The following is a 27,481-nucleotide window of genomic DNA, read 5'->3' as shown; positions in this document are numbered from 1 at the left end:
GTACTGCATAATGATTACTCTTTTGATCCCCTCCCCTTCCATGAACAAATCAAAGCTTTTGCATGTACTACACACATTTTGAAGCATCAGGAGGGGAAGTTATTTGAGAGGGGTTTATAGTTGAAGGTATTGGTGTCTAGTTCCAAATGCAGGCTTAGAAAAGCTTCCTCACAGGCCGCGGCCTTCAGCACTTCATCTGTTCTGTGAAGAATCAGGTCATTTCCCTCTAGGGAAAAAAAGCCTTATTTCCCTCCCTCACCTCTGTGCCCTGAACTGCTGTGGTCTCACAGCACACGTTCTGTGAATTAGCTGGAAAAAATCCCCCTCCTTCCAGCTCTGCGTTGACAGGACAGAGGGCACCCGGAGCAGCTGATGGCCTGCAGGCAGGCAGCAGGCTGAAGGAGCCACCAGCACACCCAGACAGAGGTGGGATGAGTCCTGGCTGTGCGCCGTAGAGAGGAGCCCGCTGCCTGAGGGACATTGTGGGGACAGTAACTCACTGCCAGAGCAGCGCAGCAGGCAAGGAGAAGCTGTGACATCTCTGTCACTGGAGACCTTCAGGACTCTGCTAGACCAGCCCTCGCTCATCTGCTGTGGGAGCAGAGAATCACCTCCTGTGGTCCCTTCTACCCTGCTGATAAACCTCTGTCACAGGTGGCAATTACACAAGCATTGGAACTGCTTGTTCTCCCTTAGCACTGACTTCCACATGTAATTTCATCTCTTGACGGTGCCTGAACAGCTCTTCTAAGAAAAAAATCCCTGGCATACAGTTTCACTCTATTTACAAATCCACAGTTTCTTTATTCTAAGACAGTTAGACTAAAAATATCAGCAAGATGGTCTTCACAGTTCAAAGCGGGGGCCTCACTTAGCCATGTCAATGAGACTCTGGAGCGAGGTTGGCACCCAAGTCTTTTCTCCTTGTACAAACACAACACCTCTGTCAATGTAAATGACAATCCGTCCAAACGTATACAACTGTTTCCCTTCGTGCCGCTTTCCAATCACAGGCATGAAAACAATGTTGTGCTCCTCTGCTTTTGTCTGAATTAGGTCCTTAAAGTTCATTGGCACGGAGCTGGCGGCCATGCCGATGCCACGCTGGGCCATGTTCTCAGCCTCCCGACGCTCCTGCATGGCTTCGTACTGAAAGTCTTTCCTCCGCTCGGTGTGAGTAAGGTAGGCGATGTTCTCTCGAGCGCCCGGCTGCATGTAGCCACCTGTTTGGGAGAGACAAAACATGTGAAAACAAGGTCCCAGTACGTTTCTGGTGGAAGGTCTATGGGTAAACTCCAGTCCAGGACACAGTAAAGTCAATCCATATGTTCTGAATCCTCCTTTACACATTCTAATTGATTAAGTTTTATACTGTTAACACCAATACAATGTAGACTAGCTAGGTAAATTTGAGAACTGCAGCAGAAGCAACAGGATTTGATGCAACCCCGCACTGTGTCTGAGCATGCACAGGAGAGGAGGACGCTGCACTGCTACTGGCAAAGGGAAACTGTGAACAACAACAACAAAATACTCCTCAAAGACAAAACCTGGCCTGTGGTCTCCACGTGTCACTGCTGGGTTACAAACACCGACTACTGCAAAATCAGGTTAAGGATGGAGCAGTACCATGTTGCAGGAAGCAGCATTGCATCAGGAGTGCTTTCACTATCAGCCCCAGTTCACTTTGTGGCTCCACGAGTACCATGCCAGAACAGGTGAATTCCTCGTGGTGCAACGCTTACCTGTACTTGTTATCATTTTACCACAGAAATAAACATAACACTTAAAATAGACCTCAAGGAATCCTCCATGTTTCTGATGCAGATTCTCCATCACACTGTACAGCAAGCAGGCAAGAGGAATGCAGGAAAGGAGTTCTCAGTCTTGGAGGACAGGGCAAATCTCAGGTGCTGCTCCCTCAAGCACGGCCTTCTCTTTTACACAGTTTAATTACCATCAAATTCCTAACAATCTCTTCTAGGTCACAGGGAGAGTCATGTGGAAGGCAGAGGCACTGCTCTAAAGCTAAGGAGAACCAGTATCTCACCGTAAAGAAAAAACACGCCAACAAATTATAGCTTTGGAAGGAAACATCTTTAAGTGATGGTCTCTCAGTGACTGACATAAAATACACTACAATCAGGCAAGGCTGAAAGAGTATCAGTTGCTTAATGGCACAGGCAGACAGTCACCAAAAATCTGTTTCTGCTTCAGTGAAGCATGGACAATTATTAAGAAGCACCTTACAGGTGTTATTTATGGACACAGCAAGGTAAAACACACTTTGAATTCCACTGCTCGTGGGAGCTACTACAATGCTGATTAGCAGGGCCATGCCTAAATACAGACTCACAAGAACCAAACGTTGCTGTACTGCCATCACAGTAAGCGGAACCATCACCATAAGCCACCTACCGACACTGGAAGAGACAGCTCGGTTCATGATGTCAAGAGCTTCATTAAATTTGTCTTTGATCGATGGATGTGCTAACACTTGGTCTGAGAACATGGACTTCCAACCCAAGTACCACTTTGTAATCTCTTCATAATTGGGGCTGTTACTAAGCCAAGAGCACAGCACCTGCAAAACAACATGACAGATCAAATGCAGCAGGACAGGTACATTTATGGAAGAGAGTCCTTATTATCACTTAACCTGTTTATTACTGAGCTTTCGGTAAAAAAAAGGACTGTGACAGTATTAGGAAACAGTCTGTTCTGATGTGTATGGAGCTATGAGTGGAAATCACCCCATTTGGTAGTTAAACCATTTCAGCACTGGGGCAGCAATTTCTAGGCAGGAGTCACTAGAACACTTCACAGTGAATCAAGCCTGTTTACTCAGCCTTGATAGTTTCTCACCTGCAGCCACTTTGGGAAGAAGTGTTTCTCCAGCAGCCCAACAAGACTGGAGACAGAAATCATCCCCTCCCAGTCAATCACCCAGTAGAAGGCATCCATGTGCTGCTGGTGAGGGTTTATGATGAGTTCGTTCAAACACATCCCTGGGAAAAGGGGGAGAAGAGTTAGAAAAGAACTTGACTCACAGGTTTATCCGTGCCCTGACCTATTTCACTAGCAACACACATGATTTGAGGAGAACCTGTACTGCATATTACCCTAAGGGACATTCGGAATCTTTAAGCTGTTTGGCTGATCCCTGCCACCAAAACAGTGCGCTTCCATTTTCAGTGATTACAATTTGCTGCCAGAACTGAACAACTTAAAATGTTCAACTGCTTTTTAGACTACAGAGCCTTTTAGCCAGTTTGCATAGCTGAACGGTGAATTACAAAATCTCATGGTGAAAGCATTAGCATAGACCGAAGAATACAGAAGTAACAGAGAGACATTTTATAGCTTGGTACTATCTGACAGCTATCAGATATTCCTGTCAGCTGAAGAACAGAGGAATCAGATGATTTAGAAAAAATAAGACAGAAAACATTGAGAATAATCAGAGCACTTCCCCATATTTTCTAAAATGTCTGCCTCTGAAAAAAATGCACGGCACTAGTGGCAGAAAAGAGTATGCAAGCTTGGCCTAAACTTACTAATAATATTCTTTGAAGCAACACTGGCAACCACGTATCTTTTCTAGGGGTAAGGGGGAAGGTGGCAACCAGCAGATTCCAGAAATTCAGCGCTGTTTGGCTTTTCTCACCTAGTTTAGGCACGATGTTTTTGACCATGAAAGCCTCCCATGACCCAGGTGTGAACACATCTTTCCAGGGCTGAAGGATAAGTTTGGCGGAGGAGTCACTGGGATGCCACTTCTGCAGTGCATTCGCCAGCTTGTTTCGGATGGGAGAATACAGCGGCTCTAATCGTGCCTGCATCAGCGGAAGCCAGGGATGGATCCACGAATGGATTGGGACCGTGTCTGTCAACGGATTCCAGCTTTCGACCTTGAGGTAAAACAGAAAAGATTAAAATAAGTCCATCCATTAGCAGTAAGTCTTGCCAGATGCAAAGAGAGCCATAATGCAAACCCCTAACTCCTAAATGCAGTGGCAGAGGGAGCAAACTGGTATTTTAGAAGTTCCAGTTGACTGAAATTCAAATACTGGTTCAGAGCACAGCTTCATTCTAACCCCGTCATAGCCCTCTCGTCTTACCTCCTTCTGTAGCTTGGGGAAGATGAGCTGATCCAGAATGTTATCCAGTATCCAGACAGGAACAACATTTACCCAGCTATCCAAGAAATCCACCATCGATCCACAGTTCCTCGGTTGCCACTGTGCCACTATGTTTCTGACATATGGCATCCAGATTTCCCACATCAGTCTGGAAAAAAATAATAAATAAATCAAAGCTAAGCTTAAAGCTATAGCCCCAGGCCTAAATAAACTAAATGGTAACTGTTATTTAAAAGCTACTTCTTTTTATATAGCTGACAGCTGGATTTTAACACACACATCAAGAGAATCATCTGGAAAGCATGCTTGTTTTTTCCATCCCTGAGGAAGCAGCACTTGAAGATGCTGGACAAAGTACAACTCATTTGCTCTTTACCTGTGAAAAGCATCTGTTGACAGGTCCTGCCCACTGTGTGATAACAGCTGATCGTTTTCCAAAAGACTCTTCCACTTGGCTATGATCTCTGTGCCATACGTACAGTCCTGGAAATGATAAGGCATGAGCGGCCTTTATCCTTTTTCATTAATTTCAGCTGGTATATACAAAGAGCAGGCTGATGGTACGCTCAGCTACAGACAGCTTTCTCACCCACTCAAAAGCCAAGGTTGGAGCTCACAGCTGTGATTAGTGAAGCCCCACAAGAGGAAAATCCCACTTTATGGATTTAGCATGCCTCCGGGGGGGGGAAAGAAGATAGTCTGAACTTTTTCAGGTGTACAGAGAGAATTCAGACTCTTACCTGTCACAGATGAAATGGCATTAAGAATAGACAGCATATATCTGACTACTTGAAAGACAGACCTCTCCTGCTTTTGCTAAAAAACAAGGACTAGAGACTTAGCTTTCGTCTACTTTTTCTTCCCAACACCCATGAAAAGGATTGATTTTAACCTTCAAGCTCCTAAATTGTTAGCCACTTTACAGAACAGTAGCCTTCAGTCATAGCAAGTGTCTGAGAGTGGGTGCAGAGTGGGTCCATCTTTTTGCACACGTTTATTTCACTCTGCCATGAACACTGCGAGTTTTCTCTGGAACCTTCCTCTGCCTTGCGAGGCAAGAGGAAGGCACTTTTTCATCCTCTTTCTCTCCAAACTGATAGGAATTTGCGACAAGGAGTAGGGGGGAGTCAAGATAATAAAGACTACTTAAGCCATCAAGTAAGAACTGCAGATAAATCAAACTAACACACACCTTGAGGGGATCCCAGTTCTTGAAGTAATCTTTCATGAGTGGATAGACTATTGCTACTGCCAGGTCTACCCGGTCAGACATTCTGTACTCTTCGTAGTACTTGTCTTGAAGTGTCTCAAAAATCTTTGCACACTCATCCAAGGTTAAGGGATTTTCACAACTGGGCTGCATCCGTCTCTCGCACTCTTCCACCATCTCCAGCACCTTGCTGAGATTGCTAATTGCCGTCTCCTCGTGCGAGAGAACTTCAGACATCTTCTGTATCTCATGGGTCAGGTTGACAACCATGTCTCTCTCGTACTGCAACTGCCGGTCGTTCTGGATGATCTCCTGCTCCGTGATGTCAATGAGAAGTTGCAAGTTGTGCTCCAGCTCAGGCAAGGCAAATCCCTGGGGTTTGGAGTCTTTGCCCAGTGGCTGCTGAGGACTGTCATCTGGGATATTGTGCTTGTGGCTAATTTGACTGTAGCTGTAATAAACCTTTTGTTCCCGGCCCGTCATGTCTATAACCTTCCAACAAACAAGAACAAACATGTCTCAAAAAAAATAAATTGTATATCGCATTTAAAAAAGGAGGAAATCCCTTACTCCAAATTGAAAACTGGAGATTTCCAAGCACCTAAATTACTCTGGCAGGCTACTAATACACACTGGTATTCTGAATGAAGCAACTGGGGATTGTCTCCAAGAAGGCCTACTCCAGACATGAAGAGTTAGAATGAAGAAGGAAACAATTTGGAATCAGAGCTGGAAGAATCTCCTCTTCTGATCTCAGTTTTACCATTTCGCTGAGTAATTCTACAAGCAGTGATGATGCAAGTAGTATACTATTCATTATTGCACAGAAGTCTTAGGTACTTTTATACTTTTTTTTAAAGACATGTTAATTTTAGATGAATAATTTTATTAAGCGCATATAAGACAAATCCCTTACTGTCCCTTTTAGGTAGAAGATGGTTCAAACTATGCGTTTAGTTGCACAATCCCAATAAGGACAACTGTGCTTTCAGAAGTGGACGAACATTTATCTACGACAAATGTGAAACAATTAAACTTAACTTGCAATTAAAAAAAAAAACAAACACACAACCACCTTTAAGCTAATATGCATTTTTCTGAGGCCAAAGAACTTGCTTAAAAACAAATCCAATGTCCTAGGTGACACAGTGGTCTATTACATGATTCAGTGATGAGTCCAGGGCCTTGATTTTCATGAGGCTGCAGACAGCCAGTTCTTAGAACTGGCTTCTATTAAGGCTACTGATGGCTAAAAAGCACTCACAATACCAAAGTGGACAAACCATTTCACAGAGGTGCCACCTCTTGTGTTATCAACCCTACCTTGACTTGAGACAGCTCCTTCTGAGGGGTTGAAAGCTGCTTGTTGATCCTACCCTTGGCTTTCAGTTCTTCTACTGTCTTATAGCTGTATTTGGGCTTTTTCTTGCCTCCATTAGGATCCTTCCGCCACTGACTGAGCTCTTTTTGAAATTCCTAAACAAGAACAAAGGAGTTATGGTTGCTGCTCTCTTTCATGCCTCAAATTTGCCTCTACTTTCTACAGGAAAATAAACATCAGATCAAGGAAGAAGAATGCTGTACAGCAAAATACTTGGGAAAGCAGTAAAGCTCAGTGACAAACCAGCTCAGATGCTGTGGTCCAGTCAACCACCCTGTTCACAATGCTAGCAGTACGTTTCTGATTTTTTTAAATTTTTTTTTTTAATTTAAACAAAAGATAAAGACTATTTACCTCTGGGGACCCTTTGAAGGTGGGGTTCTAGCAAGACTACTGGAATAAAGTGAGCCAGAAACAATGAAGAACATTACAGTGACAAGAAAAATATATCTAAATGAAATTCATGTGCTATGCCTTTAGCATCTTATCTAAAATGAGCCCAAACAGTTTTCTCTGACACAGAAACTGATAGCAGAACTGAATTTTGTACATGCAACACAACAGGGAAAACAGATGTACCAAGAATCATACAAATACCTCCTCAGCTTCTTCTTCTGAGTCCACAACAGGAAAGTCTTGCAAAGACTGGCTGGTTCTTTCAGAGCCGTATGCTCCCACAGCTCCTTTGCCTTTTCTTTGTTTGGCCTCAATTGGATTGATAATACCTAAGAGGACAAGAGTTAGATCAGAAAGAACAGTTTATTTACTGAGAGAGAACAGCGAGTGTTCTTCCTACAGTACCCTAAGTTACAAAATCAGCACAAACATCCAGCCTGATATTCTGCCTCTATCGCTATGGTATCTTCTACCACTTCACTAATTTCTAGTGGCTATAAAAATCACTTAATTCCAGCACACACCAGAGAAACCAAAGCAGAGTATTATTCACATCTGCATTTCACTGCTTTTTTATTCTATCACATAAAATAACATCTCCTTTCCTGTGAGCTGACTACCTTTGGAATTTATCTCCCTTTTTTATTTCTCTTCTTCTCTTGCAAAATAACAAGGGCATAAAATTGGCCTATGGTAATTTAAACACAATTGAATTTTATCATGAGGACCCAGACCACTTGCAAGAGATGCAAGAAAACAAGAATTAAGTTGTAAGCCACCTGGAGATGGCAGATCTTTAAAGAATCGAATCTCTTCTCCAAATTACTAGTTAACAATAAACAACCAAACACACAATCACAGTACCTTGAGCATTCTTCCCGAGACCTCTTCCGGGGACATAACCCATCTTCTGGAGAAGCTTCTGCCCAATTCCCTTAGTGTGTCTCTCCCAGCTGCCAAAATCCACAAAAGATTTTGTCCCCCCTACAAAGCCTTTCTGACTAGGCTTGAAATTACCACCCTGTTAAAACAAATAAACAAACAAACAAACCCACACAACCTTAAAGCACCGTAATAACCAAGCTCTGTATAATTTCACTCAAAAGGAAGGTTCTTCCCAGAAGCGATTCAGTTGTCACCACACTGCACAGCTCACTATGTCATGACTTGTGCGTCCATGTACGCTCCTTGCCATCTAAGGAGTTTCCTGAAATTCCTTAGATGGAAAGGGAAAGTCCCGACAAGCTTAGACTGACAAGCTACCAGTTATTAGGCCCTACCACCGACTTTAGCTGAAGCTGATTCCTGATTCTTTCTGTGTTTGGTAACTGAAAATAAGAGTTTGATTTTTAATCTATAACATGCCTAGATTTGTCATACTGTTCTATAAGATAAAAAAAAGTCTTTGAAAGGCAGTAAATCACGGGCATTCTTTGATTTTAACCTCAGTTGACCAAAGGGAACATTAAGGCAGATAAAAGGGCCTAAAAGGACTGATGTTCCCAAGGACACACAGCCATACATCAGAATAGCTACCAAAGATAGAGAAAATACCTCCCTTAATGGCACACTGTCACATGTGGTTCTCTGGTTTTAATTATTTCTCTCTTTCTTTAGTGCTCTATTATTATTTCAGTGCCTTTGACTACAGGCTAAGTTTCATAAAGACATTACACACAATTCAAAACTTCCTGGATAACTCACTGTTTTTAACTTCTTCGGCACAAACTCTTTAGGAATTTCTTCCTGCTTAACAGGCTTTTCATCTTCATCAGAGTCTTCTTCTGACATATCCTCAGCCGCTGACTTTTTCAGCCCGGCGCTGATGAAGTTCACGGGGGCCGAGTAATCCCTGGAGCTACACCAAAACGAGACCTGTGAGCGAATGCTGTTCCAGCGGACCAGCGCGCACTCCTACAGAAGCCTAGGGACTACTACGCCTTAGACCCCCCTTTAAAATGAAATATTAAAAACTGACGAGCAGTTTAACGCCGGTTGTGCTAGGAAATAACCGTTCTTTCCCCCGGGCAGCAGGGACAGGCTTGCACAGGCAAAGTCCCCACAGGCTGTTCTGTGCGCCCCACAGCTGCCCTGAGGGCTGCCCCTGTCCCAGGCTGGGCTGTTCAGGAGGACGTGTACGGCCTGAAAACCGCCTCGAAACGGGGCAGCCCCCGAGCCCTGCAGACCCACCGAGCGGGGGCAGCCACCCGAGCCCTGCCCACGCACCGAGCGGGGCCCCGGGCGAGCGGGGCCCCGGGCGAGCGGGGCCGGCTTCCCCCCCGCCCCCGGCCCGTACCGTTTGCCGCCGAAGCTGGGCCGCTCCTCGTCCGAGTCGCGCTCGGCCCACACGCCGTAGGTGGCCTCCTCCTTGCTCTGCCGGTGGCGCTGCCGGTGGGGGTTGAACTCGTTCTGCAGGTCCCAGTCCGACACCTCGAAGTTCTCCATCTCCACGCCATCCTCCCCGTCCGTGCCGTACAGGTGCGACATCGACATGGCGCCTGCCGACACGCCCCGGCCCACACCGGGACACCCCGCGGCCGCGGCCCCCGCCCCGGCCCCGCTCCGCTCCTCCCGCCGCTCCCGACTGCGCCGCCGCCGCCCGGAACTGAACCGTCTCCTTCCGGTGACGCACTCCGAGCGCCGCTTGAGCCACGCCCACAACCATAGAGCCGGATGGAGCGGCCACGCTAGGGCCTCTCACCGCCTCCTCTATGGTTTGGCGGCCCGGCCCCAGGCGCCCTGCACCGCCACAGCGATGGCGGGGCCGAGGCTGGGCCCCCGGGAGCAGAGAGGGAGGGCAGAGCCTGTGTATTAAAACAATACTTTAATGGTGTGTAACAAAGGGAGGAGGCGGGGGGGTGGGCTCATATATTAACTCTGCAATAGCCTCTGTAAGGTGAAGGGCTGGGGGGGGGGGGTGTCACTCGCACGACAAAGGCGTTACGAGGCCAGGACACCTATTTCTGACCCGTGAATTAGAGAACAGCGTTACAAGACACTTAAACGCGATTTAACAAGTCCTCCAGCCACGGCATACAAAATCTCTTCTCGATGGCACGCTGACATCCCCGTTGAGTATGAATTTCCACAGATGCTGTCACCACGGAGCGTTCGGAAAAGGCAGACGACGGGTAAAATGTTTGGCCTTTGCAAATAAATGCAAATACATTCCTCGTATAGCAGTCATTTTGGCAATACTATTAGCAAGCAATATGCTTGGATAACCGATTTCCAACTGGTGCCATTGCAAACTCTTCTTTGTTGGACAACAAAAGGCCATTTGCAGCATTCTGGAAGAGAAACACAGACTCAGGAGCAGGATCTGGTCAGGCCAGCACAGCAGGTGCCCGACTAATGGTTTTAAAGCAGCTGCAATACAAAAAATGGTTAGAAAGAAACCAAGTCCCAGCTCAGGACTGGGGGCACACAGCTTCTATTTTCACTCAATGCTTCTGATTATTTTTTTTTTAGCACAATCATAGAACGCTTTGGATTGGCAGGGACCTGTCCAGGTCATCTCGTCCAACCCCCCTGCAAGAGCAGGGACATCTTTAACTGGATCAGGCTGCTCAGAGCCCCGTCCAACCTGACCTTGGATGTTTCCAGGGATGGGGCCTCCAGCCTCCACTACCTCTCCGGGAAACCTGCTCCAGTGCCTCACCACCCTCATGGTAAAAAATTTCTTCCTTAAATCCAGTCTAAATCTGCCCTCCCTTAATTTAAAACCATTGCTGCTTGGTTACAATATACTGCTTTTACATAGAAAGTAGTTTTTAAAGGGTCATTTTTAGTAAGAAAAACGACATTTTATGTTTTAGCGTAGAGGCTAGCTGAAAAGAGAGACGGAAAAACATCCAACATATCAACAGTTGTATCTGGAGCAGAAACCTAGGGTAAGGGCAGCAGCTTTGTTTTTCCAAACTGACAGAAGATGCGACTGCTTTATCTTCCCTTCCACAGGTCCACGGCACGTCCTAGAAGACAGCTGGGGAGCAGCTCAGCTCATCTACACATTTCCACTTCCCATTTCAATGCTCCCTGCGGGGACAGTCAGTAATAACTCTCAAGTGGCTGATTTCGATTTTGCTGAAGTAAGCCTGTTTCCAGAGCTCAGAAAAATAATTTCTGACAAATCGTCTCACATAACAGTATTGTTCTGAAAACCTACAGCCACTGTGAAGGGGATCATTCACGTAACGAGCGTGCCTGGAGCAGCCCGGCTAATCCACAGGCACAAGAAATTACACAAGCAAAATGCTAACCCTGGAGCAATGCAGGCAGATTTGCCCGAGTCCCAAAACGAAGTAGAAGGTCTTACCTGGAAATCATTAATTTTCTTAGTGAGAAGATGATGTGTTCTGAGTCACCTAGAATAACCCGGAAACAGAAGGGTCAGCTTTAAGCCACCATCTGCAACTCAAAACATTCCCGCTGTGTTCCCAGAAGCAAGAAAAGGAAATGTTTAGGACACAGAAAGCAGCACAAGGGCAGAGAACCAGCAGCCAAGAGACGCTGCCACGAGACTGCAGCCTCTCGCTTCGCTACCATTCACCCAACACGAAGCGCCCTGGGCGGCCATCCGGCAATCGCCAGTGACACTTCTCGCAGTGAAAGCCACTACACACTCGCTTCACCAGCAGCCCTGCTTCCTCAGTCCGGGACCGGGCTCTGCATCTTCTCGCCTGACACCAGCGATGCAGCTCAATCCCCCTGCTTTCTTTAGGAGGCCACACGTTGAGCAGGTAAAACCTGGCACCTTGGATCAAAACATCAACACCAACCTACTGCACCTCCATCCTGTGCAGGTAGCACTTTCCAGAGAGTCAAGAAGTCTTTTTTTTTTTTTTTAAGTCTGTATGTGCAATGGCTGTTGGACTGCTCTGCATTACAAAAGATGGTTATCAATTGTTTTCAAGTACTGCTCTTTAGGGAGGGAGCCCCACAGTGTATTTTTGACACCTGAACACAATCACCCAAGTACAAGAACTAGAAGACCTATCTGTAACCTGCAAATCAGACAAGCCACCCTTCCCTAAGGCAGGCAAGACCCATGGCAACAAAAACTTTAAGAGTTTTGGAACAGAGAGCAAAGTGGGAAGTGTCTTAAAGTCAGAGAATGAAGAGCATAAGTTTCTGATGAGTGAACACAGAACTCCACAGCACAAACCCATACGCACAAGCAGACGTGACAGAGAGGTGACAGAGATCTCTGTCACAGAAGGAGGTGACAGAGATGAATGAGTAGGGTCTGAGGAGCACAGAACACACAGGACATCAACCACAAAAAAGTGTGGAGGGTGGGAGTGGCGCACAGCAGGAAGGACAGGCACATGGTCCCCATGGATCGAGGCAACGGAGCAGGGATGTTTCCCGCAGCTGGCTGCCTGGCCTGCAAATGCCCGTAAGAGGGAGCAAGGGACCAGGCACCCAGGATCAACCAAACAGGGCAAAGCCCTCAGAAGGGACATCAGACTCTTACCTGCAGATGACCTTTCAAATTGGCTGGCGTTTTATAATCCCCCTTTAAAACCTATGGAAAAGAGAAAATTGGAGTGACCCTTCTGGGGTAGTGGCTCTGTGAACATCGGCAAGTCCACCTCATTACCTGCATCCTACGTCCCAGTATACCTGAATCAGCAGAAATACCCTGATGGGCATTTGTTCTACATCGAGGTGCTACATTGGGGCAATAGTGGGAGGTTTCCTCCTTCATGACTGTAAGCAAAGACAGGGAACGGCATCCTGCTGGGGCGGGGAACTGACACAAGCAATTCTCTGATTCCCCCCTTAGCCTGGGAGGGGAGAGTATTTCGGTCTTTACCATCATGCCAGTTCTCCAAATTCATCCCAAGAAGTACAGAAAGGTCCACGTCAGAGACCCAGAGTCCCTAACCCTGCCCAGGGCAGACGTTCACCCAAATCACCTCGAACAGCTCTCAGCAAGCAAAGAGAGCAAGGAGGAGCTGTAAGAGACCAGCGCACTCAGAGCATGGACCAGCTCCAGGGAAGCTCTTCCAGCCTTCCAGGTCAGTGATGCTACTTGCCTGCCTGCCCACAATCTGCACAGAGTACCACAGGGACCGGTCCCACCCGCAGGCGTTCCCCTGGTCCCACCAGTGTGACAAAGGACACCTCGTCCAAAGGCACTGTCACAGGGAGTACGTGCAAAGCTGGGGGGGCTGCAGAGTCCAGCCTCAGGCTGGGGAAGAACTGGTCCACCCCAAAGCACGAGAAACTCCCTCTGTTTAGTAACTGCTGTCTGTGGCTCTGCAGCTTCTTCCTTCCAGTTCTGTTCCAGGGACATGAGTCAATATTCTAAAAAAAAATCTGGTTTTGCCCAAACGCATTACAAGCCTCCACTCGCTTTCCCCACGGGACCGCAGGAGTGGCTGGTGAGCTACACACGGACACAGCAGTCTGCGCATCCTCCTGGGGCCAGACCGGTGTGTCTAGTGCCTACAGCTGTGCACCTAGATAACATCAGCACACACCAGCAACTCCCACGCCTGGGTTTGAGAGCCAGGCTGGGTCAGGGAGGGACAAGTCAGCATCTCCCACAACAGAAGAAACAAACACCACCACAAAATCATAGGGAACATCATCAGTTTGAGCCACGCCAGACTCAATCTACCACACACATCTGTTTTGAAATCATCTCAGTGTAACTGTGTGTCTGTCGTTCCCAGTCTCCCAAAAGGAAGAGAGCGTTTGTTTCTCCACTGCTCTTCTGATTCGGTTCAGCAGCCTCTTCTGCTCCAGAGGGCTCTGTGGGTGCAGAGACCCACGGCCCCACATCAGCACTCCCTCCCCGTGACCCCCCGGCAGCGCCGCAGGCAGATGGCAGCGACACTCACTCTGTGCGTGTTGTTGACAACTAAGGGGTCGGGGTGGCCATAGTTGGGTGGGTTGGCGTAGGGGTCATAGCCGAGCCTGGCAAGCATTGGTGCGATGTGGGCCATGTCCTGCAGCACATCCCCCGGGATGTGCCCGATCCACTTAGATAACGCCTCCATGTTCACCGGCTTGATAACCTGGTCTGTTGATCTTTCTATCCTGGGGAAAAATAATAACAAAAAAACCAAAACAAGACTCTAAAATTGGATTTCACACACGTACTGGGCTCAGACAGAAGAGCCTTCGGCTAGGTTCACTGCCACTTCAACATTTTGCTTCCAATGCCCAAGACACGCGGTGCAGCACAAACGCTCATCGCCTGCCAGGTCTGCCTGTGGCACAGCCGGCGTTAGGCACAGCGGGGCAGCCCTGGAGCAGCTGCTTCCCGCTCACAGCCCTGCTCTCGGGGAGCGGATCCTGGCAGGGATTTCCACAGCCCCAGAGGCTGGGTCCCCCTGTATGGGGGGATCCATCCTGCACCGGGGTTGGGGTGTTATCAGGACACCTCTCATTATTACAGGAAAATAATGAAAGATGTATGGTCTGTAGCACAGATATGCCACACGATGCCACTGAAAATCCAAAAACTTATCTGTTTAACCAACCTCAGCAAAATTTATTCTGAGCGTAAAGTGACGAAAGCCCTGGAGAAATCATCGCTTCAGCCATCAAAGGTGCCTGCATCTCTCTATCCCACACCACAGCTGCCTTCCTGGTCCACCTGGGGTAAGGGCACCAGGACGTGCTCCCCACCAGCCATGCTCCCTGCCCTCCAAACCCCGAGGAGCGAGCCCCTCGCAGGTACAGCCCCCCTTCTGCACCCTGTGCTTGGTGGGACACTGGCCTGGGGCGAGCAGCCGCCTGCTCGACTCCAGCCAAAGGAAACCACATCCCATGTGGCACAGGCGATGCGGCGTCCTAAGGGATGAATGTGCACAGAGGCTGCAGATCCAGAGCCTCATGACAGCGTCCCAGTTAGCAACTGCTAAGGCACAGGCAATGCTGCACAGCCTCGTCTGGAAGAGCATCTCATGGTGGAGGAAAGCGGAGCCCGGCCGCACACCCACATCCGTCCCTGAGAAACAGAGCAGCTGCGTGTCCACAGCTGCCCTCACCACTCGGGCATGAGCAATTTATACAAAGACTGCTTGTATAGTTCCCTTACACCACTGATTAAATTTTGCTAAGTTCGACTTAAGCCTCCATTTAGGAAATAAAGAGCATTAAAAGAGGAGAAGAATGTGGGAGAAGGCAAGCACCCCCCTGGCACCCAGAGACAGCCAGCCAGCAAGGAGGGAGTGCTGGGGTGTGTCTCCACAGAGCAGGTATTTCTTTTATTCTGCAATACCAGCACCAAACCTGGCAAGAATTGCTGCTCACTGCTGAAAGCCATTCATTAGCAGCAAAACTAATTGCGGTAAGGAGGTGTTTGAGGACAGGTGGAGAAAAGAGGCATTAAAAAGCTCACGTTTCAGAGCAAGCAGTTCTTTTCAAATTAGAGACCAAAATAATTTCTGCACTGTCAAGACAGATGTATAAAGCAGTCACCTGCTCCTAAAATCCTCGCCTGACAAGCTGCTCTGTTGGGTACAACAGATTGCTAGTATTCAAGCTGTCTTCTACTTAGAAACGCAAAACCTATTGCAGCAAAACTGGATGTTCTGCAACTTCTGCCCCTGAAAAAGCATGCATAAACACAAGCAACACGTCTTTGCTCCCAGTTTTAGTCTTGACCTGCTTCATGTAATGAAAATGCTCCTCAAAAAGCCGAGGCAGGAACCGAGACACTCACTTGGAAAGTGACACCCCACCGGGCTTCCCTATCAGCTCCTCGTGGTGCAGCACCGTGTCGCTCCAGGAGATGTCCAGGAACTTCATGATGGTGTGCATGGACTGCTCGGGGTGCAGCACCAGCTGCTCGTAGTAGACGGGCAGGCACCGGGACCGCCCGATCTCCAAGCACTGGGAGTACATCACCTCGATGGCTTTGTTCCACTTGGTCAGGCAGTCTCGGTAGCTGTTCAGGTCGAAGCCCGCAATCGTCACTTTCCGCGTGATCATGGAGTGGACCGAAGCCCGGCCATCTCGAACCATCAGGAGGAATTTGGAATTGGGGAACAGCCTGGACAGGTAGACAGAGGACTTCAGCGTGAAGGGGTCCTTGTTACACAAATACCTTGCTGGCTCACCGTGCTTGGCAATGACTTCCAGTATAAAGGCTTGCATAGCAGCGTCCAAAACTTGGTCCGTCACCCCCGCTTCATCCAGGCGCATCTTCTCTCGCCCTGATTTGGACCAGGCCTGCCGCATCGCCAGCACGCGGGGGATGATGCGGGTCTCCTCTCCACAGCGCACCTCAGGGTGGGCATCGAGCATGGCCCTCATCAGTGTCGTGCCGCTCCGTGGGACCCCACCAATGAATATCAGGGGCATCTCCTTGCTGTAACGGTACTCAACGTGGTTGGAGTCCATCATGACCAGCTCCTCATTCTCGGGTCTCATCAGCCTGTGCCTCCTCTCGCTCAGGACCTGCTGGCACTCCAGGACCTGCTGGCCAAGGTGCAGAGTCACCATCAGGGCGACCACCGACCCCACCACCAGCAACACCCTCCTCATGGTGACCCGCATCCTGTTCTCCGCACAGGCTGGTGACCACGCTTCAGCTTTCAGCTAGCAAGTATTCAACCCAACAGGCATCTGCAAGAGAAACACAGCATGGTCAGAGCAGGAGCCGCAATCCAGCCCGGCAGCACCTCAGCGTCCAGCCCAGCTCCTTCAGGACACTGACACCATCCCAGGCTTTCATCATCTCTTTCACTTATCAGCAACTTCCAGGCTAGGTGCCTTCTACCCAGGAGGTAATTAAAATCTGCCTCAGAGCACACCCAAAGAGATTATTTCTGGACTGTTTGTGTACCCAGAATCACAGGTTTACAGCTGAAGCAAAGCTCCAGGAACATTTCGGAGAGGAGGGGCCACGTGTACCCAGTCAGTCCTTAAAAAAATCTTTACAGAGTGTCTGTTCCATCCCAGGTGAAGCCCAAACTCTCCCTGCAGTTCTCCTTCCTTCCAAAACTGAGCTCAGCATACCACCATCTTCTCACTTCTCTTAGCCACCTGTCTCCTTCCTACAGTTTCTTTAGTTTCAATGTGCTGTCACAGGGGAGGGGGAAAGCTGAAATAAGAGAAAAACAAAAGCATCTCATGCAAATTTTAAGGGTCTGAGTCAGGAGAAGCAGTTACCCATTAGAATGAAACACTTTGAGAAATTAAAACATCTGAAGGCTAACAGCAACACAGAGAGTCAGCGTTAAGTGCCCTTCCACCAGAGACTAACCTTACATAAAAATCCTTGAAGACTTCATCTGGCATTAAGGCTTTTTGGGTTTTCTGCGTCTCGGTAGGATATCCAGTGGGAAGCCTGCAGTTTCTGCAAGTCCCCTGCTCTGCTGCCTACCCGGGAGGGACTCCTGGAAACGCTGGCACCGCTTCCCACACCCTCCCCTCTTCTGCTCCATTTGTGAGCACAGGTTTTGCAATCCTCCCCTGGGCTCACCCAGGGATTTCAAGTTCTTCGCGATTATGTGGCTGGGGCGGGAGCTGAATGGAGTGGAAGGAACAGGACGGCCATGTGTTTTGTTTTGCTGACAATCCAAAGAACTGCTTCAGAAAAACGTTTTCTCCTCTCGACTCTCTCCATGAAAGAGCACATTTAGCAGTGGCCCGTGCAAAGCCCCTTTGCAGCGGGGAGCGGGCAGGAAAGCCATCCCAGAGCCAGGCAGCCTCCCTGCCCCTGCCCTATCTGCCAGCACAGGCGGCCCCAGAACGGCTTGAGGACTCGCTCCGTTCCCTTTCCAACCCCTGACATCCCGCTCCACCTACCCGCACTGCTGAAGCGGTCAGCTGCTCACCATCCACCCGCTCTGCTTTTATCCACTTCTGCTCAAACCATCGGATTACCACGACACGAAGAGGCTGTGCCTCTCTGCCCACCCAGGCGTGCGTTTTCCCATCCCAGCAGCAAAGTAACATCACCACCAAAATTATTTCTGTGGCTCTTTAGCACCATGGTTAATATTCTGGCCAACTGCTTGGTTAACATACCAAGGTTAAACAGTTTCAAATGCATGCCCATATACTATATGAAAGTCAGAAAGTCAAATGCTGGTCCATTTGTTTAGATGTAAATCAGACAGAACAACAAACAGCTCTGGCATTTATGCAGCACCAAGCCAGAGTCAGACCCATTAAAAAGACAAGCGCTCATCTGCTCCATCCTGCTATCTTGATCTGTTTCAGTCATGTAAATATATTCAAATGTTCACCCTAAAAATAATTGCAAATGCCGCAAGACCCATTTCAATGCATTGTAGCTGGAGCAGTCAGGATTTAAGGCCAATTGGAATAATCATGGCTATGCAGACCAAGACAGGCTAATTAGCAGGAAAGACCTGCAGTTTAAAAAGGAGGCTGGGAGCACAGAAGTGCTCTGTTCTTTGCAAAAACAGCTTACAGTAAGAGTTTCCCACCGAGATGCTCCCAGCAGCTCCAGTCCGAGCGCCGCCAGAGAGGAACAAAGGGACTCACTCATTTTGCTGTGCGAAGCAGGAGGCTGGCTGGGAGCCTGTGGTACGGGCCCTGCTCCGGCAGCACTCGGTGGGACAAAGTGCCGCGTCCCTGGGGATCATGCTACTGCCCCGGCCAGGGCAGACACACAGCCCCCACTGCTGCCCATCCAATGCCACCAGCATGGGGAAGCTCTCGCTCCGCTGCGGGGCAACAGGAAAGGCAGAGAGGCAGGTGCCGAAGGCTGCCGTTGCGGAGCACGGCTTCTCCCTTCCTGCTGTGCTCTGGACTCTCCCCGCTGCTGCAGCACACCGCTGTTCCCGCCAGCAGAACAGCCCGACTCTGCCTCCTACACGGGTGCCACGGGCACCGGGAGGGCTGAAGCAAAACGAACTTCTCTGGCGGGATTACCCCAGTGTACCCGGGCGGGCTGAACAAGCATCCACGAGCGTGCTTGGCAGCGGTCTGCTGAGCAACCGCAAACAATCCCAGCTTATTTTCAACTCTTTTGTGCAATCTTCCACTAAGAATTCCCCAAAATTTATGGGGCTTATCAGTCTGTGAGAGAACAGGGATGAATAATTTCCTCCACAGCAGATACCTGGTGGAAAACATCATGGCATAATTAGGCAGCACGGCTGTCTGATCAGAGATGACCTTCTAGTCCTTCAGATGCCCAAGCTGGCTCTGAGAGCTTTCCACTCCAGCAGGAATTGGGGAGCTCTCTGGGGCTTCTCTGGCACATCACAGCAGGGACTGAAAACCACTGCAGCTGGTGACGAGGAGCAGAAATCAAAGTGCCAGCAGCCGACCCCGGGATGAAGCCCCTGAGTGCAGCTCGGACACTGCAGGACAGGGACAGGCTGTGACCCACAGCCAGGGACTCTGTCCCCAACTGCTATCAGGGCAAGGCTGGTACCAAGAGCAGAGAGCGTGGGGGAGGATGGGAGCTGGTGGGGAAGTGACAGCAGAGCAGTGACAAACAAGGACACAAGATGTCCTACAGACAGAGAGTCTTCCTTATTTTGCATGCTGATTGGACATTAGTATAAACAAAGCTTAAACCGTTTCTTCTCAGCTTGTGAAGGCAATACAATATTAACAGGGCATCAGCGGCAGTGCGTACAGACATATGAAATATTCACCAGCCCACACCCAGCGTCACAGGGGAATCAACTGCTCTGGCACTGCCATCTGTATGTACTTACCTTCCCCCGGTAAGTTCATTTTGCTGCTAGCCGAGCTTCATGCTGAAACACAGGTGGCTGCAAAAATACCTAATGGGAAAGAAAAGCCACAATGTCGATTTGTTTATCTATCACAGACGTTTGCATGCACGGTTACGAGCAATGCTCTCCTCCTTGGCAACTTCCCATGCCGCACACACCCCTCCTGCCCACAGCCTCCCTCCGAGCCCAGGGGAAAGGTGGTCCCAGCTCACGGTCAGCGCTGGCAGCCAGATGTGGCACACCTGTGACTCGGCCATCCAACCCGAGGCACCGGCACCACGGCAGCATTCACAGGGCTGAGCCAGAAGGAGAAACCGAGGGAAGCGGGAAGGCGGCTGCTCTTTTAGGAAATGAAGCCTCCTGGAAGGGAGAAGCCTCTGGGGGACAGGAGCAGCTGGGATGTTTAAAACCCAGGGGATGAGAGTCCGAATATGGCATGCTTCCATTGCACACAAGCAACCGATGCAACAGCCCGTCCCAGAGGAAGCAGCTCCAGACTCGCCTGCTGCAGGCTTTGGTACAAATGCTGTAATCAGGCACAAGTCAGACTACAGTCAGAGTCCCCAAAGCAGTAGCAGCAAAAGGAGATGGGGCCCAGAGGACTCCCCACGTCTGGCAGGTCACGCTTGTGCCTCCAGGTGGGATCATGGGGATGCCAACCTCTGCACTAGGAGCTGCCCACGCTGCCAGGATCTCCCCAGCTCCAGTCCAAGGAACAAATCTCTCTCCAGCCTCACCACCCGCCGAGGCAGCAGCGCCAGCCCCTCGCAGCACGCACACCCCACCAGGTAGGGAACCAAAACCTGCACGTCGGCCCAAAAGCCAGGTTTCCCACAAGGACGCAACACCTGCGCGCACAAGGACTGCACCCATCCCGGGGAGCCCGGCAGCTGCCCGCACCGCCTTGGCTGAAGCTGTCCTGCAAGCGCAGAGCACCCCGGTGACAGCATGCCTGTGCAGGGGTCCTGCCTGCGTTCTGCTGCCGGTATGGCAGCCGTGTCCCTGCAGGACACCCTCCTCCAGGCACGTGAAGGCAGCAGCAGGGGGGACCCATCCCCGTAGGGCTGTAGCATTCCAAGCTAAGCTGCCGTCCAGGGGGCCGTGCTGTAGCGAAGCACCCCGAGGGGCCAGGACCCGGTGGGCAGGCAGGATGGCACTCCGCTCCAAGGCTCACAGAGTGTGCACAGGACCACAAATTTCTCGTCGTGGGGCCGCCGCAGCTGGGCCCTTCCCACAGCCAGCTCCCCCTTGATGCATGATGGCATCCCAGCCTCGGAGGATGTTTTTGAGAACATTTCAAGTACAGACACTAATTGTTATTCCAGCCACCCAAGAGTCTCCTCCTCTCCTGCCCAGCTGCCATTGAACATCACACCGCCCCTCCACTTCAGCACTAATTAGAAACCAGAGGGAAACTCCACCCAGCACGAACTTTGCAAGAGCTTATCCGCAGTGCACGCAATGCCCTCCTTCCCTGCAAGGCTTTCTGCTCCACCCTGGCCTGGCCTCCATTGACCACGGAATTTCAGGCCCAGACAAGGCTGCAGGTCCACGGAGCAGCAGCTGCATCCCTGGATGCGCTTCTGCAGTGCCGTGAATGATCTGGTGCACAGAGCGGCAGTGGTTTAAGAGCCCAGCCCCGAGACACCCTGCTCCAGAAACGGCTCCAGCTCTTGCTCGTGCACACACAGACAGACACACAGACACACACACGCTTGCAGACTTCCTTCCTGACGTCTCCCACCGCAGCGCGGGGCCATGCAGCCTGCCACCGCGCGGCTGCTGTGCCGGCCAGGCGGACACCACGGCTGAGCGAGCACCAACAGCGAGCACCAACCGGCTGCAGCCTCCACGTCCTGCTTCACCTGCTGTTGTGAAACGGGCAAACCACCGCCACTGCCAGAGAGCAGCCCTGCGTGCCGGCACAGCGCAGTGTCGGTGCAGCCGGGGCCGCCAGAGCGAGGGAGCTGTGCACCATCTGTAGTGATGAAGCAATGTCTCAAATCCATTTTTGAAAGCAGCAAAGTGTTACAAATTACAAAACCAGTTTCTATGAGAAGCTCAGTATCATCAAAAAATGCATTTTTCTTTAAACCATTCCCAGAAATTATTACTATTCACTGCAACTTCCCCAAAAGACATAGGTGTGGCCTGGAAAATTTTAGCTCAAATCGTTGGTGCTTAATAAAAGGATGAGGAACTGCAGATGTCTTTGTGACGAAACAGCAGCAGAAGCTGTGGTCAGCAAGAAATATCCTAATATATCTAGCTCGCATCTTTACAAATCAGCAAAATTTAATCACTTAATTGATAGACTCCAGTTAATTCACACGCGGCATGCAACACAAAAATAAACACAGCTTGCCTGAGGGCGAACGCTGCTGTCCCAACCTGAGCTCAGATAAACGACGCGCCCAGAAGAGCTCTCACCACCGAAGGCAGGGTGCTTCTCCTGGTCTCTCCTGGTGACAACTCGTAACGCACATTTCAAAACACCCGATGACTCCAAGGCATCTGCCTTAGCAGGACAGAGATGCTCACGTCCTGAGGAGGCAGCAGCAAACAGGAGAGGGGTCAAACAAGCCCCAGGAGAGGAAAGCCAGGAAGAGCTGGCGGGGGCTGAGGGCGAGGAGCGGGAAGGGACAGGCTGCTGGCACGCAGACGCGCAGGGTGTTTCTCCATCTCAGTTTCAAAGCAGCCCAAATGAAAGCTGATCAACAAATTTTAAAACATTCACCAAGAGGTCAATGAGCAGCCCTGGAAAGCAGCAAGCACGGAGCAAGCACCGATCTCTGCTTGCTGTTACGTGCCCTCGGAGGCAGCCGAGGGGACGGCAGAGGCTGAGGTTCACCCAAATGCAGCGTCAGCCCGGTTGCACAACCCATGGCTCATGCTCGTCCGCCCCCAGCACAGCAAGGATCAATCCCCACAGAGTGGCCAGCCTGCGGGAGCAGGGTCCAACCTACACTGTGGTTTGCTGCCCACCGCAATCGATACTGCAGCCGCTTGCAGCAGAGCAGGAGCTTTGTACAAACCTTTGCTGGAGGTCAGCAACGGCCTGAGGCTCCAGGCGGTAAGAGAAGAGCCCACTTCTATGTGCATGAAATTAAGCTGTAACTGGCACCTACAGCACTCAAAAAAAAAAAAAAAAAAAAAGAAGAAGTTGCTTTCAGGCCACCAAGTGGCGAGAACAGCAACATCGACAACAGAACGTTTTTTGCTTATTAAAGCTAAAGATGCACTGCAGGCCACAAACCCAGATGTATCTACAGGAATCAGAAGCCAATGCTAGTAAAAATACATGGATTTTAGAGCACTTCAGGGTTATGTGTCCCTTTGAGAAGCCAAATAGAACAAACAGCACTGTGGTTTGCATTTGCACTGCTGACATCATCCCAAGTAAAACTGGAAGAAATAGTCAAAAGACTGCAAGAATAGGTGTTTAAGCGTATGTCTTAGCACCCAAACCACAATGAGGGTGTTTAACCTCGCATCTTAGCACCCAGGCGGCTCAGCTCGCCTCCACAACAGCCACAGGGCACGCTGCCGCTGCCGCGCTTACAGGTCCTGCCCCGTTTCCTCTCTGTTGAGCGCACTCAACACGACGCACCAGCCAGAGTCCCTGCAACGACGCCGGCTCCTGAACATCCCCTCTGCCTTCCACTGCGAAAGGTGCTCGCTGTCGCTCTGGCAGCTCTGCTCAGATGCTGAGGCCACCCCAGCAGCTGGGCACGAGGGTCCGGCAGCACAGCCCACCACTGTGGCGCAGCTCCCGCTTCCCGGCACCACCACAGCTACCCCATTCCTGCAGCCTGGAGGTCACTGGCTTGGACCCGCAGGGGCAAGGGGGTTTCACAAAAGACCATTTCTCTCCCAAACCACAAAGCTCTCCTCTAGGGGGGACACAGGGGAATTTATTCTCACTGCTGAGTACCTAGAAAAATAATCTAGCAGAATCTGATGCCCTGAGGATTAAGGCAGCGTGCAGCAGCTTCAAATACCAGCTTTCTCGCTCAGGAAATCCTACGAGGTGGAAGCCCTGAGCCACACAGCGCGTTCCCAGCCGAGCACCCCAGCACACCATCCCAGGAGAGCCTGGCCGGGATGCATGCACAGCATGCCAGCCTGCTTTAACAGGCTCTAAATCACATCAACAAAGAATCGACAGACATTTCACAGCACAAATATACTGTTTGTTTATTGCCTCGAGGCTGTTATGATTAGAAAAACATTTTATTATCCTGCTCAATGCTACAACGTTCCCAAAATAATAAAAATCCCACCAATTTACAGCATCTTCACTCTGCCTGCCTCTCATTCCAAGCACAGCAATGGCATTTTATCGTCCGGCAATGGAAACCACAGTATCCACTTCTGCCAAGCTCTCCGTAAGGCAACAGCCTTTCTCTCAAACTGGCTTATTAATTATGAAACGCCCAAAGTGAAAGCTGCTGGCAGAAGGCGGCAATGGAGGCACCCACCCCAGTGACCTGGCACAAGCCACCGTACCCACTGCACCCCAGCAAAGCTCTGGCAAAGCCAGGAGGGAAGGGGCTCGCCACGTCCCCCTCTTGGCTCAAGCAGCAGGGTCGGGAGGCACAGGTGCCGCTGGAAGGACCGAGCCGAATGAGGGGGTACAGGCAGGGAAGGGAGACCCACCCACCACCCCGTGCCGCCGGCTACGAGGGATGGGCACCGGAGCAGGAGGGGTCTCTGGGACCCCCCAGCGACGGATGGAGCCACCCAGCAGATCGGCTCCGTCTCTGCTTCGGAAGCGCTTGTGCCAAAACGGGACAGGAGCTCTGCGCTTCGGAGGGACGCCTCTGACTTTTAATCAACCCGCAGCTCCAATCCACAGGCCTTTACCTTTTCTTAATTACTCTGCAGCTGCTGCCTCAGGGGGACAAAGGGAAAGCCAGCGCGGGTGCCACTGCAGGACCTGCACGAACAGTGACAGACAGACAAACACAATCCCACGCTTGCTCCCTTTGCACCTTGACCAGTGGCCCCGTCGTCCCGATCCCCGCCCCAGAGCTGGACGAGGGGCTCTCGGGAAGGACAGAGCTGTTGCCCCGTTCCTCCAACCGCGGTCCCTCCAACTCCCACCCCTGGCCCAGGGTAGGTCCCGGGGAACCCCGCTGGAGAGGGGCACAGGGAGTGCTGCAGGGCGAGGGGAGCCGGAGTTTGCAGCCTCCGCGTTAACTCACTATGCTCAGTGCCAACACGACTCTTCCCTCCCAAAACTGAACAAAGATTCCCCACGTGGATGTGGGTGGTCAGAGCCCGCCATACAACAGGGAGAAAAAGAAGTCAAAGGAACTGCTAGAAAAAATACTAAGTATCTTCAAAAAAATATTTTCCAAATCCACATGCCAAACCGTAAGTCTCAACAAGCTCCATCCTTGCATGCACAAAGATCAGGATTTGCAAATAGAAGGTTGTTTCTGCAAGAGAAACCCCAAAACCTCAAATTTGCTTAAGAAACAAAATCAAAATATTTTATTTCCCCATGCAGCAACACCAGGCGTCCCCAGAGCTGAAGGCGCTGACTGAAGAGAGGGTAACGTGGACAGGGGCACGCTGCACACCCCTCGGGCAGCAAGGCAAGGAAGAAACGCCACAGCCAGACACGCTTTGGCAGCGGTGCCCCATCTCCCCGCACAGACTGGCCCCAGGATCTCCACCGGGGCCCAGCCGCGCTCGACGTGTCGCCTGCCACAAGGGCGAGCGTTTGGCATTTTCACAAAGCCAGTAATTTTGGGAAGGGCACAGAGTGCTGCCCAGCACCGACTTCGGCAATGTGTGAATACGTGGCCTCCCACTCGATACGGCACAAAGCCTGTGTGCCTGCACAGCCCCCAGCAAGGACATGCAAGACCTCCCACCAAGCCCTGGCGCGGGAGAAGCTCTTCTTGTGAAACTGTGGACAGAATAAAATGAAACGAGTCCTTCTGAGACGTGCTGCTCCGTGCGCGGCGTGGCTGACCCGTAAGACAAATTCCCCTGAACAGCACATCCGAGTGCTTCACGGCTCTGTTCCTGTCTTCAGAAGCCCAGCTGTGAGCCCTGGGTCCTCTGCTGCCATTTACATTTGCAAATGCTGGGCCACCAAGGGCTGCCTCTGCATGCTGTCCTTCCTCTGCATGCTGTCCTTCCTCTGCATGCTGTCCTTCCTCTGCATGCCACTCGGCCTCGCTGGCCCGCAGCCAGCTGTGAGCACAGCTGCCTGGGGGAGCGGGGGGGGGCCGGGTGCTCTCTCACACCCCTTACAGCATGTCCGGGCACAGCCACTGCCAGAAACGGTCACTCATGCCACAGGATCCACCCCCAGCACCAAGCAGGAACAGGAGCACCGGAAAAACCCCAGCTGCTTCTCCCTGCCCCACTACAGCAGTCTGCAACTGCAGCAGCTCTGGAGCTGATAAGCCAGTGGTCACTTCTGCCATGGAGAAGCACCTCGATGCCGCAGCCACTTGTGGATTCCCCAGTCTCAGTTTGGGCTCACTCGCCTGGGAAGGCGCGACGGGAACCAGCCGCTTGCTTAACTTCCGAGCGCTGCAGGTTGAGCAACCCTCTGCTGCTATCAGTGGTTCTTGTTTGCAGACCTGCAAGGCGGAGAGGGGCTCGGGGCGGCTCCTTGGCGGGACCTCCTGCACGCTGCACGGCTCCTGCGGGCAGGGCCAGCCCCAGGCAGCATTGCCCAGGCTGCGTTCCTGCCCGCACCCACACCGCAAGGCCAGCACAAAAGGATGGACTGGTGATGAAAAGGGGGAAAAAAAAAAAGCATCGTTCACCTTTAGATAGGATTTCTTTGAGGAGAATCACTGCGATACTGGAGGCAGACCGGCGTTTAAGAGAACTGTGCAGACTAAAGGCTTGCAAAATGGTATGCAACAAAGCAGGCAGACGACAACACGGCAAGCTTCTCCCGCCGACCCGCACGCTCGCTGTCTGCGCTCGGAGGGCTGCGAAATCCAAAGTGAAACACGCTCTGCTGATGCACGAGGCTGAGGCTTCCTAAACACATCACAAATTCGTCAGAAGATGCATCTGTACAGTGCCAAATAAAACCACCTGCTGGGTGTTTGTTTTCTCTCTCCAAAAATGCTCTTGACAGTCACTGCATTTTATAGCGCTCCTGCCATCCCGCACATCCTGAAGGCTCAGCATATCTGTAATGCAAACTGCCTTTGGAAGTATCTCCCTAAAATAGCGACAGAAATTACTAATACAATTTTCAAAACCTACAGGCCGAGAATGGCAGCGGCATGAGCCTGCCCGTCCTTCTGGTGAGCCCGCCAGCAAACCACGTCCCAAAGAGACCCACAGCAGCTCCCGCCTCCGTGTCCCCAACCTGGGACATCTCGCCAGCATCAGGGTGGAGGGCATAATTCTGCCTGTATCTCCTTGCAGCAATGCCCCCCAACGCTGGCTGCAGCACTGGCTCTGGGCAATGCCAGGAAGGACCTGTGAGGCACCATGCATGGCTCAACTGCCACGGGACACGGTGCTGCTCACCCCAAGCGAGGGGCTTTCAGCTTGGCAGAGGGGAGCTCAGAGCACAGTGCTGGCTGCCCCATCTCAGCTGATGTGCCACCAAACATCAAGGCATGGAAACTGGCTCTCATGGCCAGGTCCTAGCAGCGATGCTCCGATCTTCCGG

At 50.9% G+C, this 27,481-nt stretch overlaps 2 protein-coding genes and 1 long non-coding RNA gene across 3 annotated transcripts; 1 reads left to right on the top strand and 2 right to left on the bottom strand.

The window, feature by feature from the left end:
* Window positions 1–779: 779 nt before the first annotated feature.
* On the bottom strand, window positions 780–9,698 carry TFIP11 (tuftelin interacting protein 11). Its single transcript, XM_072880490.1, has 12 exons — window positions 9,426–9,698; window positions 8,834–8,987; window positions 7,994–8,150; window positions 7,331–7,458; window positions 6,676–6,828; window positions 5,335–5,844; window positions 4,519–4,625; window positions 4,122–4,290; window positions 3,668–3,911; window positions 2,866–3,008; window positions 2,419–2,584; window positions 780–1,223 (listed from the first exon to the last, which is right to left on the bottom strand). Exons 1-12 carry the CDS (start codon window positions 9,620–9,622, stop codon window positions 868–870), a joined length of 2,484 nt encoding a protein of 827 aa, XP_072736591.1. The 5' UTR covers window positions 9,623–9,698; the 3' UTR covers window positions 780–867.
* Window positions 9,699–9,811: 113 nt separating this feature from the next.
* LOC140659811 (uncharacterized) lies at window positions 9,812–13,988 on the top strand. The gene is made up of 3 exons (XR_012045231.1): window positions 9,812–9,959; window positions 10,601–10,800; window positions 11,090–13,988. It is a non-coding gene; the product is annotated as an uncharacterized lncRNA (long non-coding RNA).
* TPST2 (tyrosylprotein sulfotransferase 2) lies at window positions 9,965–16,651 on the bottom strand. Its single transcript, XM_072879923.1, has 5 exons — window positions 15,816–16,651; window positions 13,984–14,182; window positions 12,609–12,659; window positions 11,448–11,496; window positions 9,965–10,419 (listed from the first exon to the last, which is right to left on the bottom strand). The coding sequence occupies exons 1-4, from the start codon at window positions 16,649–16,651 to the stop codon at window positions 11,467–11,469; spliced, it is 1,116 nt and encodes a 371-aa protein (XP_072736024.1). The 3' UTR covers window positions 9,965–10,419; window positions 11,448–11,466.
* Between the last annotated feature and the right edge of the window lie 10,830 nt (window positions 16,652–27,481).

The sequence above is a fragment of the Ciconia boyciana genome, chromosome 15 (assembly GCF_034638445.1).
Source record: "Ciconia boyciana chromosome 15, ASM3463844v1, whole genome shotgun sequence".
Classification (NCBI taxonomy): domain Eukaryota; kingdom Metazoa; phylum Chordata; class Aves; order Ciconiiformes; family Ciconiidae; genus Ciconia; species Ciconia boyciana.
Note: the sequence above shows the minus strand (reverse complement) of the source record. Positions and strands in the feature narration are given on the sequence as shown.